This window comes from Mastomys coucha, unplaced genomic scaffold (genome assembly GCF_008632895.1).
Source record: "Mastomys coucha isolate ucsf_1 unplaced genomic scaffold, UCSF_Mcou_1 pScaffold4, whole genome shotgun sequence".
Classification (NCBI taxonomy): domain Eukaryota; kingdom Metazoa; phylum Chordata; class Mammalia; order Rodentia; family Muridae; genus Mastomys; species Mastomys coucha.
The window spans coordinates 33,998,825-34,018,779 of NW_022196910.1; the positions used below are offsets into that span (position 1 = coordinate 33,998,825).

General features: G+C 32.9%; 1 protein-coding gene across 37 annotated transcripts in view; it reads left to right on the plus strand.

Annotated features, from left to right (window-relative positions):
* Window positions 1-19,955, plus strand: part of Ppfia2 (PTPRF interacting protein alpha 2) — a 446,664-nt gene that overhangs the window by 385,218 nt on the left and 41,491 nt on the right. For 20 of the 37 annotated variants that reach the window (XM_031348822.1, XM_031348824.1, XM_031348823.1 and 17 more), the window contains one exon: window positions 3,556-3,649. In XM_031348822.1, the coding sequence (XP_031204682.1) occupies window positions 3,556-3,649 (94 nt within the window). Of the gene's footprint in view, window positions 1-3,555; window positions 3,650-15,261; window positions 15,271-19,955 lie in introns of all 37 variants that reach the window. The other 17 variants (XM_031348819.1, XM_031348811.1, XM_031348816.1 and 14 more) reach the window with 1 other exon arrangement.

Below are 19,955 nucleotides of genomic sequence, written 5' to 3' on the forward strand. Positions count from 1 at the left end.
ATTATAATGTCAGACTAAATATGATGCAAGTGGATAAAATAAGATGTAAAAGTAAAAGCTACCACACTTTCTCCCTAATATCTCTAAGGAGTATAAATGAGATTAGGATAAAGAAATAAAGCATTTGAAATTAAGCTAGGATTAGTTATTAAGAGTGACTAATGATATGAATGTATGGATTAGTATTTTTCAAATGATCCTAAATAAGTATATGACTAGGAAAAGGATATATATGCATATTCATATTATATATATATACATATATATATATATGTATATATATATAATCCAAAATTAACAATTGAAATTTCTGAAATAAAAGATATGCCTCTGATACTTCGGGAAGAATATGGTCTTAGTCAAAGTTCTTTTGATTGAAAAGACACCATGACCAAGGCAACTCTTATGAAAAAGAGCATTTATTTCACTGAGGGCTTGCTTACAGCTTTAAAAGCTCAGGCCATTAACATCATGGTAAGCATCAGACAAGTATAACACAGGAGCAGTAGCAAAGAGCTTTTACATCCTACATCCTGATGAGTTGGCAGAAAAACAAAAAGGTGTGGGAGGTTGAATCTTCCAGCATATTGTCTTTAGAGTTTAATTATTGGAAAAGGGTTATAATGCTTTTAATGGTAAATGTTAGAGTGACATAGATGTCGAGGTATATTCTGGGATCACTCAATTAAAAAGAAACAATTATTTACATGCAATGTCCCATCACTTAGATTCATGATGTTCATGTTGGCAAGTTTGTGACAGTAATTTTTTTCATTATCCCTTCTCTGACACTCATGGTGTGCTACCACACAAAGCAACTGAAGCTATGGAAAGCCTATGCATAATTCAATGGGGCAGTTGAATCCTCATTGGCTTTCATTTCCTTGGAGAAGGGATCCTTAGTCAATGGAAATGTAACATAGGAAATTAAAAGCTGTTTTTAAATATAAACCAGTCAACAGTGTTTGTTTTATCTCATTTGCTGACTTATCATGGCCCTTATCAAATTATTGGTCAATTTTAATATAGTGTAGTATAACCCACAATTGTGTTGTAAAAATGCTTGCTAAAATGGGGATCATTTATTGACGAACATTTTATTTAACATATATGCTTACCTATATTTTAACTTTTCCTTCTAAAAATCTTTTGGTTGACCTTTACATTTAGATTTTATGTATATATATATATATATATATATATATATATATATATATATATATATATATATATATATATATATATATATATATATGTATATATATATATATGTATATATACGTTCAGTTGAATTTGAGAAAATACTAAATCATTAGAATTTATTCAGACAAGATTGTGTTTTATCGAGATACTTAGGGTACAACTTAAAACCTAGAAAATACACAGTCTTTTAGCAATCTAAGCCTTATTTTATGTGTTCATAGGCTGTGCATTTTTAGATCAGAATATATGAAACTGTGCTCAGTTATAGTTACAGTCACATCAACTCCTCCAAACTCAGGAAGTAGCAAAACCCATTTCTGGTCTCATCATAGAATTTTTCTTTTCTTCCAAAACTTCCATTGCTTAAAAATTGATCATGTTTTATTTAAACACTTAAGATTTTGAAAAAAAAAACTTTAAATCACAAGTTAATTGTTCTTTTATTACTCTGAAATCCAAAATGCCTGATTCATCCTACAACCTGGAAACTGAAAACAACTCTTCACTTATCAAGTAGATCTGTCTCATCAATGTGCAGTGAAACCATATGGACCCATCCAGAATTTTATGACTTTTAAGTCAGTCATTCACTTCATTTCCATTTTAAGAGAACATTTTTATTGTTACTCTCTTATTATAAGTGATAATTTATGGATGTACGCTAAGGCATATATACAAACGGAAGAAATGAAGCCAAAATATTCTATCACTATGCATAATGGAAAATTTCAGACCTGAAAATGTTCCCTAGGAGCCTTTCAGTTAGCCACCAGGTGGCTTTCCGTAGAAGAACACAGTGAGTCTCTTACATAATAAAAATCTTTCCTGCAGAATTAATTGCACATGGATTTAAGGAATAAAATACATTTGGTCGTCTATCTCCATCACGCTGAGTTGAATCTGGACAGTAATTGATGTGTTTTGATTAAAGGGGACTTTAAAAAAAACAAACAATTATCTACCCCAGTAATAAGATTGTCAGGCTAAGAATTATGTTAGTTTTTATCAAGAGTCTGTATTACTACTCTCCAACTTTACAAATTAGTTTGTAAATTAATTTACAAATATGTTTAAAGTAAATTAATGAAAAACAGTAGTAACTAATTAACCATTTTGCTCTTGTAATAAGGGAAATTATATCATGGTCAAGCCCTCATCGTTTAAACAAGAAAATATTCCAAGGAAATTAATGACAATTAGCTCCCACTGAATAATGAAGAGACTTCCATTAGTTTCTGGTGTATGGGTTAAATTTGGAAGATGCTATTTATTATGGTATTTGAATGAAGTTATGATTAGTATCAGACTAGTATTATTTGAGGATTTCTAATCTTATGTTTACATATAACTTAAATCTTTCTTATTTAAAAGCATATATATATCTTCATCCACTTGAAAACATTGAATAATTTTCTTTGAATGTGACTTAAGGTCTTTTTTATATACACAAAATATCAAAGAAAAAGAAGGATGTAGTATTAAGCTCAAATTTTTTACTGTGCTTAGCAGTTTATGAATCAATATATAGAGAGAGGTTTGGAGTCAAATAATGACATTATAAAATTAAAATATGAAATTTCTCTTGTTTATGCCAAGACCATGCATACTATACATAATGTAGCATATATATATATATATATGTACATACCATGCGTACTATAATTATTGACCTCACTAATACTGACACTAATTCAAGTAAGTTTTAGTATATTAGATAAAAAAATAATCTTACTGGCATCTTTTGAAAACAAACCTAAATTGTTTCAGGCATATATAGAACAAAGAGAAGGCCATCTCAGAATGCATGAGACTTCTGATAAGGACATAGACCATAGACTCAGCCAGATGTACACTGTCAGTTCTAGGAACTCTATATGCAGAACCTTTAGAAGCAAATAAGGTGTCTGCATGTTTAAATTTCGTACTGAAAACATAGTCTAGGTTTGTATTGAGCAGAGTGTTTCTTGCTGTAAAGGAGATATGACAAGCTTGCTATTCAATGATTCACTCTTACCTTTCGCTAGAAAAGTCAAACAGAATGGGCATGAGGATTTAATATTGTACAATTGTATCAGTACACATACATACTTACTATCTTCCATGTCTATGCTTATGAAAATGAATGAACATTGGTAGGTACTTTTTTACATTGATTTTCTCAGTGCATTTGCATGTGTGTAACCTTGTCCTTTGATGTATGTTGAGACAGTAATCCTAAAAGAAAACAGGCAGGGCAATCCTAAAAGAAAACATGTCAACATGCCTCTCAGTAGTTGCTCCAATAATTCTTTAAGATGTTAACTTCAGAATGAACAAATACCTCTACTTTGATATCAAGTCACTTCTCCACAGGAGGCTTCATGGAGACAGAAGCTGCAGCACAGGAATCCCTGGGCTTAGGCAAACTTGGAACTCAAGCTGAAAAGGACAGAAGGCTGAAGAAAAAGTAGGTTTAGAGGTTAATTTTTCTCATCTTTCTAATGCTTTATTATGCTCCTTTAACTTTTTTCTTTTGCAAGGAAGAAAAAAATGGAACTAAAACCACTTAACAGTGTTCCTGGTATTATCTCAAGACTTGGTGCTCATGTTTCACATTGATAGTAATGAACTGAAGATTTAAATCAGCATAAAGCTCTTCCACACAAGAAACTATATAATTGAAACCAGTGACCAAAGCATTGATTTCAAACTGTAGTTATTTGCCGTATACTTAGAAGTAGTATTGACAGCACTATTGAAGTCAAATGAAGTTCTGATTTGGCATGACAAAACAGGAGTGATATTTTGCATTTCCTCTTATGACAGTTATGTGTCTAGTCTTCATAAAGGAGGACTTAGAAGGAAAAATATTTCTCTGGCTGAATATAAAGTTATCTTAGGCAGGAACAGATTGCTTGGCATCTGCCAGGAAACTGATAGTGTATCTTTCCATTCACATGTAATATGGAACTTTGAAAGGACTTGTAAAATGGAAACATCTTTGGCTTCAACAGCTGTTAAAAAGGGATTCCATAAATAACGTATTTTTAGCTGTGTAGTAACATTTTCAGTGACAAAAAAAAAGCATTGCCCTGAGAGCATAGTCTTTAAAAGCATTATAATTTCACTTTATTCACATCCTCTTTGTGAGTTGCTCCTTCTCAACTCTCCAAAATATTTATAACTTATTTCTAATGATTTTTATGTTTCTGACCACTCTCACTAGAGAATAGTTATTGCTCTAAGTATCAATTTTTGACAGATATATTTCTACTTTTACAAAACACAGGCTTATTTATTAATAATTATTTACTAGTTGGCAATAATTTACTGAAACCATTTATCCAGACCCATTAGAAATGCATTCTAGAAAAGAAATATTGAATAGGAATAAATTATAAGTCCTGAAATGTTTCTTATCTAGTTACTGATAATTTAAAGATACATATCAATATTTCCTGTAACCTGCTTCAAATATCTTCATTTGTATAATCCTATTAAGAAAGGTACATCTTTACTTTCATGACTATCTTTTATAATTTCATAATTTCATAGCACTCTTGTCTTTTGTTTCCTTTTTTATATTCTGGTTAGTTTATTAAAACTCTAAAAAAGAAAAAAAATAAAACAAATCTACCTAATGAACATAGTTTATTAAAGAATACACAATGATAAGATATTTTCCTTTATATTGACTATTCCATAACAAGAACTCAGTAGCATATGTATGCAGTCAGTGCAGTGAGACTTGATGTGATTAAATCTTACATTTAGTCAGTACTTGAATGAATGAAACTGTTATTTCAGTTGCAATGTTATAAAAAAGTGAAATTTAGTTGTGTATCAATTACCTTTGGATTTACACTCTTTTCAGTTTGTTACTTTCATTACACATCAATAGCTTGTTCTCAAGATGAAACATTGTTATTCAAATATTTCCCATCAAAAGTCTTAGTAGTCTTCATTCAGTGCCTTTGTTTCCTTAGTCTTTTAAGGGTTAAGCCAATTATTCTCAGACTGTCATCTCCACGTGGTGTTGTCATGTTTGCCATGTGACCTCTCTGCACATGTCAGATGGTGAGGTCTTACCCCATCCTCCTCTGTCTTCTCTCACTGGATTATAGGTACCTTTTTCTGTCACTGGGAACAAATATCTCATTTTTGAAAACTGGCAATGAGAATAGCTGGGACTAAGAATTTTGCATCTTCACCTTCCTATCATCCTGATCATGAAGTGCTCATTTGCTTTTTCTTAGCCATCCAGCCAGGTTTTTAAACATTCATCTCCTTGTTTGGGATGATTTAAATTTAATGCTAACCACATAGATATTAAACACAAAACATAGAGTGTTATAGATTAGCAAAATAAGGAATAGTTTGGACAAACAATCCAACAAAATGAAAACCTCTCAATTTCTGAATGAGGTTCAATTCACCCAAATTTTATGTCAAGTATACATTTGGCTCTTTTAGGGTTCTTTCTTAGTTGGTTTTCTCATTGCTGTCACAGATATCTAACAGAAGCCATTCAATAAAGGAAATGTTCATTTTTTTACTCACAGTTTCAGAGGATACAGTTCTTAATGGTGGGGAATGGGTAGTGGGAGCAGAAGGAAGCTGACCACATCCATTCACAGGTAGGATGTAGAAAGTGATGAATACTGATGATCAACTTATTTTGCTCCTCTTATTAAGAAGTGAAGTCCAGCCCCGGATATAGCACCACCCACATTTAGGGTTCACCTTCCCACTTTAATTAACTTGCTCTAGAAAATACCTCCCATGCATACTCAGAGGTTTGTCTCCATGGTGTTTCTAAGTTCTATCAAGTTGCTTTATTATTGTGATGCTAGAGGACCATGTATGTGCTAGCAAGCACTCAAGCAATAACCTATATCCCAGCCATAATGAATTATATGTACATTTTGCCTTTCTTCTTTATATTTTCACTCCATAGAGCTGTCATTCTAGACCATTTAACATATATGGATGCAAAGAGTTTATATTTGTAGCATCATCTTTAATCCCAGAAAACTTGTTATTGATGGGACTAAAGATGTCTGCTTGAAAAACACAACCTGTCTAACTCTGAAGGCAACCATGAGTAAGCAAAGCACTTTCACAAAACAATAAAAATGTTGCTCAGTGACTACTTACCTCCAAAAGCATTAGTCATTGAAATTTTAGCATCATTTTTTATGATTATATTCCCCCATGGCTTCTAAACATTGTATCAAATTTTCAGTTAAAGGAGTAAATGTGCTAAAACAATCCCCCACATCTTCATGTATAATTGAAAAATATTGTATAAATTTCATTTAATTTTTACATCCTCCTGAACAGATAACACTACTAAATGAACATTGTTTTTGTATTTGAATCAATTTTTAAACATCATTAAAGTGAAATGAACACTCCAATTCGGCTATCAACAGCATCCACTCCAGAGATGCAACCTTATGCTTGGAGCACAGCAGTCAAACTTAATCACTACCAATGAATCTTAATATTAGAACTTCAAAGAGCTCAAAGTGAAGCTCTATAGATTTGGCTAATTTATTCCCATCACAGTCCTGAGGCTCTGTTTCCATGCATAATTTGTATTATATTTTGAGATGCTTCGCTTTTAATCTTTGACATTTGAAAGGTTCAGCGTGAGCATATCTCAAAGCAAAGCAAATGCCACTTAAATTATTCATACTCTAAGGTACCAAAAAACTCTGCAACGTTTTCCACTCAGTAAATATTTATCTAGTAGCTGAGTCAGTTTTCACTTATAAATGAGTTGGAGTCCAGAACTTGTGTTCAAAGATGTGATGTTTTCCTTTCTACATGGTGCCATGTACATTGAAGGGAAACAGCTGAGCTTCCATCAATATGTCCATTTTCTAGGTACACTATAGAAATGGACTTCAGTTACATAAAGTATAAAAAAGAAGTAACTGGTACATGCTGAGCCTTTAACAGATTCCTGAGACATCAGTGACAGGGTTCTTCCAGATGAAAATAAGAGATCATATTTCTGCAATGTGCTTTCACAAGCACGTTTATTAAAATGCACTTAAATTATACAAAGCAAAAATTTGTTCTTCAGCCACGATAAGGCAGTCAAGATTTCATAGAGTTACTTATAGTCTCCTGGTGAGTAGCTAACTAAAATGATCTATTAAAGTAGAACCTCTTAGAACCTAAACCCACTATTTCCAATATTTCTCTGGAGAACTATGTCTCAGGCTCTTACTCAGAACCCAGAGGTTGGATTTATGACTGTACTTGATGCAGCTATCACATTAGAGATCTATTTTGCTCCAGCCAAAAACAATTAAAAATATTTTGTGAAACTAAATAAAACACAAAGACTAACCAGGAAAAGCAACTCATAGTTCTTGCATGAAAACTAAAGTGAACTGAAATTGGAGTGCTTTCTTCTGTATAGATCTACCTTTATCTGATCTATTTGGATAAAAAGAGTGGGAAAAGAGAGTTAATTTGATCCAATTGTAGAGTAACAACTGATTACTAGATTGAACTCATATATATGAGTTATGCTTTCAAGAAATATTTTGATTTAGAAAAGTTAAAGTGATAAGGGCAAATTAGATATTAAACTCTAAGTTTTTACCATGTCTAGAATGACTTTATTTTCTAAATAAATTCTATTATTGATTTGACTAAATATCCTACTAATTCTGCAATAACTTTATTTTTAAAGTAAATTCTATCATAGGTTTGACTAAATATCCTATTTTTACTTTTACAAATAAGTCATTACAAAAATGAGTCCAGGATAAATTTGACAAATTGTAACATTTCATGCATTCATTTAGGGTTGTGGTATCCCAATGGCTTTCATGAAGGCTACTGACATTTCAATTTTACAAGGAAAGACTGTAAGGAGACTCATATGAGGACAATTAATTGCACTTAAGCTCCTCTGGTTCCATGGCCATTTATCTAAGTCAGAAGTCTTTAAAGGGAATAATAAAAGTGTCCCCGACTGAAAGCCACCTGTTGCTCTTATTTTAAATATATTCTTCAAGATTAAGACCAACGATCTTTCTGACAAAAGAAGCTGAACAAATGATTTGATTATTACTGAACCAAATGCAAAGTACACACAATGCACTATTATAAGTGACTAAAATAAGAACAGATTTTTGCAAAACCATGTAAGAAAAAGTACAGCTAAGATTTTTAATGTATTTCAATAAGTTTCTTTATAAATGTATCAAAAATTTATGAATTTCAATAGAGATAATTATATAATTCTTCTGTCAACTTCAGGACTATTATAAGTGTACTTATACATGCATATATATTTGTAGCTCCTCAGGGGCAGAGAGATAATTTCTATAAATTAGGTAAATGAACAATATCTAATCAGAAATTTTACATTCAGTAAAGGTGGTGAAGGATCAAAATTCTATTCAGTAACCAGACTTTATGTAAAGGTCTGGGAAATATGTTTGAAATGTATTTTGTGCTAATTCAGAGGAACATTGTCATAAATAGAAGACATCAAAACATGCTTTCAAATTCTGATAGAAAGACGGGATATATTGAATGTGTAGAGTGAGACCCCAGGCACTGTCAAGAGGAGTATCAATCAAAATGTCCTCTTCTGGTCTTTTGATAAGAACTGGAGCCAAAGACAGAGGCTATTGAGCTGATAACATTGAGCCAACTTTAACATAGAGTTACTGGTAATTACAGATCTGCAAAGAAAGTACTAAACACTTGGAAGGGAGTATGGACCTGTGATTACATATAACTCAGACCAATTGAATATGTCCACATGGTAGGATTTTAATTGGTGAATCAACTTTACCAAGAGATTGAATTACGTGTTCTTTAAGTTGTCCTTACTCTAAGATTCTGGAGTTCAACTCAGAGCTGACTTAAAGTCAGAAGAACATTTGGATGCCTTTTTTTTTTAATCCAGCTGACTTGCATAAGTACATTACCAGAAACTTGGAATCATGATTAGGAACTCAAACTGGATAAAGAGAACATCTTTAGATCAAATCAAAACACAGACACTAATTTCTAGCTAGTTTACAAAACCCAAGCCCTGGGCTTCTGTTTTGTTCACATCCTTCCTTGTCCAGAATCCCTACTATACTGCCAATGTTATTGTAAATCTTGCCTTTTACAACTCTGACCTTTTAGACTTTGCCTCTTTGCAGCTGTGGTTCTCATATTATACCAAACTCTCTTGTTCCAGATTGCCTTACTATAATCCAGTCTTCACATTTTGGCTAAATACATTTATCTAAATTATATCTATGAATGCCTTAAAACCCCTCAGTCATTCCCTGGATTCCTTGTGATAGTTTCCAACACCTTCAAGTAGCCTTTAAATCTCCACATTGCCAGGTTTCTACTTATATCACTATCCACACTGGGCTCTCCTTATCATCTTGAACTTCATGGTTTTGAAACACTTATCAATGTGTTGGTTAGGGTTTCCTCTAATGCTTTGTGTACATAGCCTCTACCCAAGTTCATTTTTCACATTTCCTGTCATAATCATGACTATATCTGTTTCAACTACCCAATAACAACAGTGAACAAATAAAATTTGCAAGGCTAGGCATCATTCTGTTTATTTAACATGTATTACTCTTGTAGCACATGGAGTCCTCACCATAGGAACTGCTTTTCGTGAAGTCTCCTAGAAAGGCCAAAAGCTACATTCCTGAAGTCCCACCAAAATTACTTGCTAAGGCATGACCCGAACAAGGATGATATCAATGAATATGTTAATGTGGTCAGGGGAATCTCATGAGGTCTCAACTCTGGAAAAAGGACTACAGATAAGTTATAAGAACAGAGTAGGAGAAATGGTACTTCTCAGAGAACACAACAATTGATTATCCAATTCCAAATAGGCAGTCCTGAAAATATATACACACATGTAAAGAGAACTATAAAGACTGATACATTACACAGACTGAGAAGTTTATATTAATGGATTTAGACATTTACACACATACATACATATATCTATATATAAATGTAGGAACAATTAAAGAAAAAAATCAAGAATTCAAAAAGGAATAAGATGGTATATGAGGCCGGGCGGTAGTGGCGCGCTCCTTTAATCCCAGCACTTGGGAGGCAGAGGCAGGTGAATTTCTGAGTTCGAGGCCAGCCTGGTCTACAGAGTGAGTTCCAGGACAGCCAGGGCTATACAGAGAAACCCTGTCTCAAAAAAAAAAAAAAAAGATGGTACATGAGACAGTTTGGAGGGGAAAACTGAAGCAGAAATGATATAATTATACTATCATCTCTAAAGAAGATATTTTCAAAGGAGAAGGATAGTGTTTCAGTTTCAAACACGGAGAGGCATTTGTTTATAAAAAATATTTCCTTTTGTTATAATACATACATAAATATTATACACAAATTATTCTACTATTTATAAAAACATTCCATTCATGAGAAAACAAGTCATGTGATAATCTGAACACATGAAATAAGAAACTATAGTATTTATTTCCTTAAAACTTATCTCTCTAAAATTTAGTAACATGTAATAATTGTTCTCCTTTATTAAATGAAGAAATTCCACTAATTATGTTACATTTAAATGCAGTGCTGACCTTAGGCTAGGATAATTCCATATATTAATTGTCACAAATATAGCATTACATATTAGCTCTGCTTTTGAATGACCTTTCCTTAGGAGACCCCACATATATCATTGACAACAAGAAAAAAGTCCATCCAAAGCCTAACTTGGTGAGCTAATAAGTTTATTCAGTTAATTACAGAACAATGGGTGACTCAAAGGTAGATACTATCACTAAAATGTCTAACTCAATGTCTTACTCAGGTTTCTATTCCTGCACAAAACATCATGACCAAGAAGCAAGTTAGGGAGGAAAGGGTTTATTCAGCTTACACTTCCATATTATTGTTGTTCATCACCAAAGGAAGTCTAGACAAGAACTCACACAGGGCCAGAATCTAAAGGCAGGAGCTGATGCAGAGGCCATGGAGGGGTGCTGCTTACTTTATTTCCTTCCCCTGGCTTGCTCAGCTTGCTTTCTCATAGAACCCAGGACTACTAGCCAAGGGATGGCACCACCCACAATTGGGACCTCCACCCTTGATCACTAATTGAGAAAATGCCTTACAACTGGATTTTGTGGAGGCATTTCCTCAAGGGAGTATTCGTTCTCTGCAATGTTGAGCTTGTGTCAAGTTGACACACAAAACCAGCCAGTACACTCAACAAGAGTCAGGATTCATGAAAACTTCATTCCTGAAGAAGCTCCCATGAAACTTATAGACTAATATCTTTCAACCTTCCTAATGCTATGACCAGTAATGCTATACAGTTCCTCATGTTGGGGTAATCCTCAATCATAAAATCATAACTGTAGTTTCAATACTTTTATGAATCACAATGTAAATATATTTGTTTTCCAGTCATCTTATACATCACCTGTGAAAGGGTCTTTCAATCCCAACAGGGGTCAACCAGGTTTAGAATTACTGTCTTAGACAATTTCCGGAGTCTTACATGATTTATGAGCTCAAAACTTTATAAATTCTCTGAGCTCCCCATTTCTGAATTCCCCTGCTTTCTTTTGGATGTACATTCAATATGAAGAAAATAGATATGCAATAGTAACTACATTTCTTCTAATTACTTTTCTTTTTTCCCTTTTATTGAAAATAGAACTTTTTCTCACGTAATATATCATGATCACAGTTTTCCCACCCTCAACTCTTCTCAGTTCCTCTCATTATGTATATTTCTTAAAGTGCTTGAAGAAGTATATCCTTTCCATGGTCATTCTTGAAGCAAATTTCTCTTCAGAGTTGGCCCACTAGCCTGCCATCATTTTTTGGAATAATAATTTTTATACTCTAAGACTTCTCACTTAAAATTTTATGTAATGTGATGCATATGTAAATATACAACAATGTATTCTGTAAATTCTACATATTCTAAATATAAGTTGACACCATATGTTTGTTTGCAAACAAATAGGTAATTCTTATGGAAATAAATTTCCTAACCTTTTAAAAATATCCTTAAGGATTCTATTTACTTGAAGTTATTATTAACAGTCAAAAGTTGTATGAAGTAGTGTTTTGATGAACTATACCTATACCTTTTAGACATTTTGATTTTCATTAATTAGGATCACTAAGTACTAGATGCTAATTATTCTTCTGAACCTAAGAATATTTGGGCAGATCATTGACTCCTAACCAGTAGTCTTTTTTTTTTAACAAAATTTACGAGTTTATTGTTTTGTTTTGTTTTATTTTACACTTCTCTCTCTCTCTCTCTCTCTCTCTCTCTCTCTCTCTCTCTCTCTCTCTCTCTGGCATCTAGAGCAAAAGTTATCAGACTTTTTAGTTTAGTGTAATGATTGGTATTTTAATAATGTCTTTATTTCCATATTCATTATATCTTTTACTTCCTCCCTTGCTCCTTCTATAACTATTATTTCTTGTACAGAATTTCCATAAACTGAAAAAAAATCTTAAATTTCTTTCCAGTTTCATGTGGCAATATCTCTGAGTATGTCCATAGTCATCAATGACTGCATTTTCTACTATGTAACTAGGACTGTCTGAGCTGCTGGAGAAATTCTCAGTAGGGGAAAGTGTACCTGGTTCATTAGTGCAGCCCCACTGTCTCCAAGGATAGTAGTTTTCTCTCACTGATACTCTTTCCGCTTTCTACTATTCTTGTTAGTGAGTTCATTCTTTTCCAATCATTCAACATACATCTACTGCATGTTAACTTACAATGTGTCAATGAGAGAGATGGAAAGACAGAAATATACCACCAGAAATCTAGACTACTCTACTTATCCAAGATCATTTCTACCTATTTCCTAGGCTATTATATTCACAACTTAATGTAAGCAAATAATTGTAGGAAAGAGTAAATTAAGTTTTGTAAAATAAAAAATAAACACCTAATATAGAAGAAGAAATATATATATGAATATATATGTTCTCTACTAATATATATACTATATGTATATTATATCTATATAATATATAAATTATATGTGTATATAATATATATAATTTATACATATAATATTTGTTCTCTATACACACACTTACACACATATATACATATATATATATATATGAAACCTTCTAGTCTAGCTAATACCACAAGTCTCAGAAGAGACATTTGTCATTTCTAATCTATACATTTTTAGTCTTTGCTTAACACATTTCTAAACTGAAATACTTAATATTCTCAAGCAAAATATCAACTCAGAATTCATGAAGTATTGAAGAGAAGAAACTCTATGTGACTGATGAGATACCAAACAAATCGAACAGACTGACAAGAAAATTTGACAACTATGAACTCTGCTTTGAAATTGATGTTTCATATTGATTTTCAGAATTTCTATTATTTTTATATTTCAATTGTTTTTACATAATTGTAAAATCTATAACTTTGAAAAGTATGACAAATTGAAGACCTTAGAACTATTCATGCTTTCCTGTGAACAAATGTAATCAAGTTCTGTGACTGAAAAATTATGCCTCAGTCACAGTCAGGGTAAGGCCTATTCCTTTGCTCCTGGTCAGAACACATCCCAGGTCACTGGACAGTTTCCCTGGAAGACTCGAAAACTGCCTTATGCCTTTTGTTCAAAGTTCACGATATAGCACACAGATATGTCAATAAGAAACCCTGTTAACATGTATAAAATGATCTCTTTTAGATCATATCTTATTTCTGTTCCATGTGTGATACGAAAAGAAATGACTTAAGTTTCTTAGGATACAGTGTTGCCAATTTTTAGACATTTACGTTTTACCTTATAAGAAAACTTAAAGAGCTTGCTGCAGCTGTCCCGGATCTGAGGCCAAAGAATATGCATTTTCTCAAAGCTCTCTAGTTTCTCTGAATGAATGCTACTGGGGGAGGCATGTGCAGCGTGTTCTACCATGCATCCAACTTTTCTTTATAATAGTCTTGCAATCAAATAGGAAATGCTTTAGTTTGCTTAATTTCTGAAATAACAATTTCTGCCTCATATTTTATTATATTGAATATACTTTGTAAGTTGTAGAAACAGTTTTGTTTTCTATGAATTATTCTATGTTTTGTGTAGAAATTTTAAAAAATTATTCTCATGGCTTTTTGTTGGATTATTTAAGTGCCATATTTTCTAAATGCCTCTACTACCTCCAGGTAGAAATTGGCTAAGTTCAAAACTAAACTTGAATGAGATTGGTTTTGTGATGATCTCAGTCTGGTAGGATTGAAAAATTACCCAGCTTGCACTTTTTCCAAGCAACATTTATAATTATCTATTTAAGTAACTAAGTCTCCCACTAAAATCCATATAATTGGATTAAATTTAGTATTTGTTTTTAAAGTGTAGATAAAAGAGAATATAATGAAACAACAGAAGATTAATCAAATTATTTTGTAAATTTTTCAGTTCTTATTACAGGTGAACATGTCTTTTAAATATAATAATTATTGTAGAACTTGTTATAGTATAAAATTTCTGCAACTGGATAAAGTTGAATAAAGCACCTGCTAGCAATTTTATCAAAATATGTATGAAAAATGGAATCCAGTTCCTCTGATCCTCAGATTAATGCTTTCCACTTGAGGTATGGCTGTCTGCTTTGCAGTTTGTCTTGAGATTTTACAGTGTCCTTGAAAGACTGTAGGCTGTTCGGTAAGGCAATTTCCCTATTTATAACATGACACCAATGTGGCCATAAGTAAAGAATGTTCTTTGCTTTTCTCCTGGAATGTACTAGAGGCTGAGAAATTTGGCCCTGCATGTTTCAGAGTGGCTCATACTAAATAAGAGTCTTATTGGTCAACTGCCAGACCCACCTTCAGCTTAACTAGCCTTCTTGACATTGAATCATGGTGGAATAAAAACAGTACTACCACTACTGAGATAATTTCTAAGGCACCATGTTGTTCTCCCATGAGATTTCTCACATCTAAAATGATGCTGTTGTTTTATTCCATGGCTTTCTTTGGATTGAAATGTATCCATTAACATTTGTGTGCTTTTCTTTTCCACCCATCCTTCCCCATCTCATGAAAAGCATATCAGGGTAAGTTGACTCACAACGACTGCTGAACGTGTTGATTTTCAGCACCATCTTTTGTTTTGTTTTATCTTTAGTATTTCTCTTTTCAGTTGTAACACAAACTGCACTGCCTCTGACCTAAAATGAAATTCATGATGTGCACTCATTTATACACAGAAAACAAAAAAGGGATCATTGGTTCAGAGAAATATTTACATTTGAATTGTTCTGGCCTTTCAGACACTGTTAGTGCTTATTTCTATGGGATGCATGCAAAGCGACCCTGCAGACTTTATTCCACTAGCTCTCAAGTTGTGTCTGGCTTTGGGAGTGAATGGAGCTCTATAAACCTGATGTCGCACTTTCAAGATGAGCTTTGCCCCTCTGTACTGCATGTCTGAAAATGCACTTTCCTTGGGCATGTGGTTTACTTATTCAATGTTATATTCAGGAGAGAAACTCATTTGTCCATTTTCAGAACTTACTTAGCTAGAACAGGTTAAGTGTTACATTTCCTCAGCAAAGTATTTATGATGGCTAAGGTAACATTAGATTTTAGCCAAATCTGTGCCTTTCCAAATGTTTATTACTTTAATGGTTATTTTTTTTTTAGTGAATCCAAACATGTTTCTCAAATAACAGTTTCAAACTTAAAACCCCTCTCTCATGGGAAGGAAAAGTCACACAAGTCCTCATTGCTAGACAAAGAATGATAGGCAACTAATGAATGCTGAGAAGAGGAGAATATTCTTCTCTAGGGTAGAAGATGTCAACTGTTTATCCAATAGTAAATGGTCATCTGGAAATCATATGTGAGTGTGTGTGTGTGTATGTGTATTTGTGTGTAAATATGTGTGAATATATGTGTGTGTGTGTATATATATATATATATATATATATATATATACATATATACATATATACATATATGTATATGGTGGAGTGTGTATCTGTATATGGACTGAGCATATAACATTATCTAGCCTGAACAGGTTTTATGTATATATTTAGAATATTAAACCACGTTTAGGAATCAGACATTACTGGTTGGGGAGTAAGGATCTGTGTAACAACAGTTAAAGAAAAGAAAGCTATCACATTTTTAGAGAAGCCAAGGAGGAGCACAAGAGAGATTGGAGGAAGGAAAGGCAGACAGAAAAATGGTGGAATTATATTTTAACTTCAAAATGTTTTTTTCTCCAAACTTTGGTAAGATTTAAAAAAAAAAAATCTTATTCTTAGAAATAAAATTAGGGTATTCATAAACAAACAGTATTAAAGTAAAAGTTAGGCAAAATATGCAAAACATTTTTAAAGCATTTACAATGGTAAATTTACTTCCAGTAAATCCTCAAGGGCTATCAGGAAGTGAGTAGAGACTTCAGACCTCAGCATCAAATAAAGATGACATCATTTAATGGAAAATAATCCAAGCCCCTACAGTTTTTAAAAGCAGCATGGCTAGTTGTATTCCTTAAACACAGTCAGTGTATGTGTTTACTTCTTTTTAATAGTTTTGAAGTGATTACATTCAAATAAATTGAGGGAGAAAATTATGTAAATCCCAACTCACAGTCACAAATAAATTAAATTTCTTCTCTGAAACTAGTTCCTATGTCCCAGAGTTTCTAGAATTTAAAAAAAAAAAAAAACAGTTTAAATATGGATAAATTCAAAGCTTGGTATGAGAGTACCCAGTGTCCTGATAGCTGCATACTCCTTCCCATACATAACTTCCTTGTATGCTGTACTTTAAAAATCAATCAACATTGTTAATGTCAAATTTGAAACTTACATTTATGAAGCTAACTATATGTTTAAGTAATCAGTGTTCTGAGGCACCTGATTGGGATTTTTGATGTATTTCTATTCAGAATAATTATGTTAATTATGATATGCATTATCAGCTTGCAGATGTTTCACAGTTTAGGTGGCACCATACATTATTCACATTTGCATACAGGAAATCCAACTAGTTTCAGATTTTAGTATGCTATCAAGTCTATCAGTATAGACTTGATCAAGAAGTACGAATTCCTTCATAATAGAGTAATAAATTGTACCCTCAATACCTATGAAGTTCAGGCTGACATCAAACTGATAATCTTCCGACTTCAGCCTCCCAAACATTTGTATTTTAGGGCTGTGGCTTTTTGGTTATATATAGTATGCCCACTCTTCAGCTTACCTGTGGGAAGGTTAGATCTTACCTTGTTTGTTGGATTCTAATAGATTTTTACAATGAATAACTCTATGAATTCTAGGAACACTTCCTACTAACACATTTTTGGAAGACATAGCCACTGACACAACATTAAGAACTGATGGTTAAATTCTTGAATCATTTGAAAATTTTCTCAGGTCATGCACTTATCTCTTATACTTTCAATGAAGTACACTGTACCATAAGCTCAAGACATACCTTTCAACTAGGAGATGACAGTAACACAGGTAATCATTGTAATAGCAAGTTCACAGATTCCATTTTTGTTCTACTAGCTATTTCCATCATCTTCTGGGCAAGACACAGAACTCAGTAGGAATGACAATGTAAAGCAGTTGTCCCATGGTGCTGTACACAAATAAGAATCACCATGTATAACAAACAGTAGGGACAGAAAGACCGCTTAGTCACATACATTTATGAGCCACAGGAAAGGAAAGCTGGGATAGATAGAATCTGTTTTTACTACAACAAGGAAAATGCAATTACTCTTATCATTTAGTTGTTTTTTTTTTTTAAGTTTCAGATTTTGTGGCCAGATTGTTGGGGTTTAAGTTTTAGCTTTTCTTCTCCAGTGCTCTGATACTAAGTAGCATCTATTCCTATGTTCATGTGTGTCAATACATACCATAGTGAGTTACTGTAGAGTTACTGTAAGTCCATTTGTATGACCATATATATGTTCATTAGCACTTAAGCTCGAAATGGCCTCACATGTAGTTAATGAAGTATGAATGTTATCTCTTATCTTGTGACATGCAGTGATTAATTCATCTACGCCTAAAACCTTTGTTCTTCCAAACAGCTGTGGAATGCCTTGCAAGAATATGGAGTTACACACTTGTAATGAGAGAAAATGCTAGATAAACTCCTAACATAATACATTTTTATATTCCCAAATCAATCAGTAAAGTACCTAGGATTTATTCACATTGTGTTTACGCATAAAATAATGAATTTGTTTGGGAGGAATTCTTCAATCATTAATAGGAAGGATAAAATATGAGATATAGCTGAAGGATGAGTTTGAGTTGTGATCGAAAATGATGTAAAGTATTAATTTGCACCAAAGAAATCCTGGTAATTTAAACAGAGAGAAAAACAGTTGACAGTACTAGAAATGTTCCCCTCTATTAAGCAGAGGTGGCAATGCATAAAGTAGTTTCATAAAAGGAAGTTTAACTCTGGCTCAAAGATAGGAAAATGGTTTAAAGGCTAATTAAGGCAAAAAACATAGTCTTTCTCACATAGACTAATCATACTACCTTAGGCAATTATTAGTAACAAGAAGAATGTATTGCCTTTTTCCTTTCTGTGAACCATGTCAGTTTTTACATTTACTCTCATGAAACTTTCAGTCCTTTGAGATAGATACAGTTCAGCTTCACTATACAATGAAGAGACTGGGCTATAACCAGAAAAAAATATGCATGTGAATATCTAGACTAAAGTTAGAGGCATGAGAATCAAACCCAGACAATCTCATTTTAGAGACCAACCAAACTCTCATGTATTCTGTTAAAAATTTCTTTCTCCTAGGCAGATTTTTTTTTCATGGCACTAGAAGATTCAAGCCTAGTGGGAGAAAGGCCAATTATAGGCTGAGATAAAAGGCATGGTGCCAGTAAAAACCAAAACCAAAGGAAGATGCAGTACAAATCATGAGGGAAGATTGGCAGGCATTGAACAGAAGGTCAAAGAAGTGGATAAGTTAGAGACAGAGGATAGAACCATGTTGTAGATAGACGGTCACTCCACAAAATGATGGGCCTAAAATAATTCTCTGGACAATAGTCTGAAAATAAAGTGTCTCTTCAATGACAGCAAGACCTGTCGACATTGACGAAAATATATAGGGAGCATGCATTATCAGCCCCATGGTCTATGACTTCCTGAGGAAATACTGAATTTCATTTTTCAGAGATGCAATTGCAAACACTAATCATGCAGGTTTTGCCATTTGATATATTGCTCACACAGACAGCTGTGTTAAAGAAATTTATTAACAAATATTTTTTTAGAGTCATAAATCAGGGTAGTGTTATATTTGTTTATGGGATAACCAAAGTAAATACATTATAACAGAATCAATCTGTCCATCCATCTGCCTGTCTTTCTGTCTGTGTAACTGGTTTCCACCTATTTGAATATCTTTCTACTAATATAACATTAGAAAAAAAGGAGATTTTAAACAAATCTCTTCCTTTTGGGACCAAGTTTCTAAATAACTCTAGTCTTAAAATTCTTAAATTTCCTTAAAATTTAGATATGGTAGATCAAAATACAAACAAATTATGATAATTAAATATTTTATCCAAGAGCCTGCCCTGCTTGTTTTTATGGTACAGCAAACTTAAATTTCAAATATATATATATATATATTCACTGAACAACTATGCACTTTTAACCAGTGGGGATATGAAGGCTGCTGAGGCTTGGCTCATATTCTGGATACAAGCACATAAAGAGACCAGGCTTATTCATC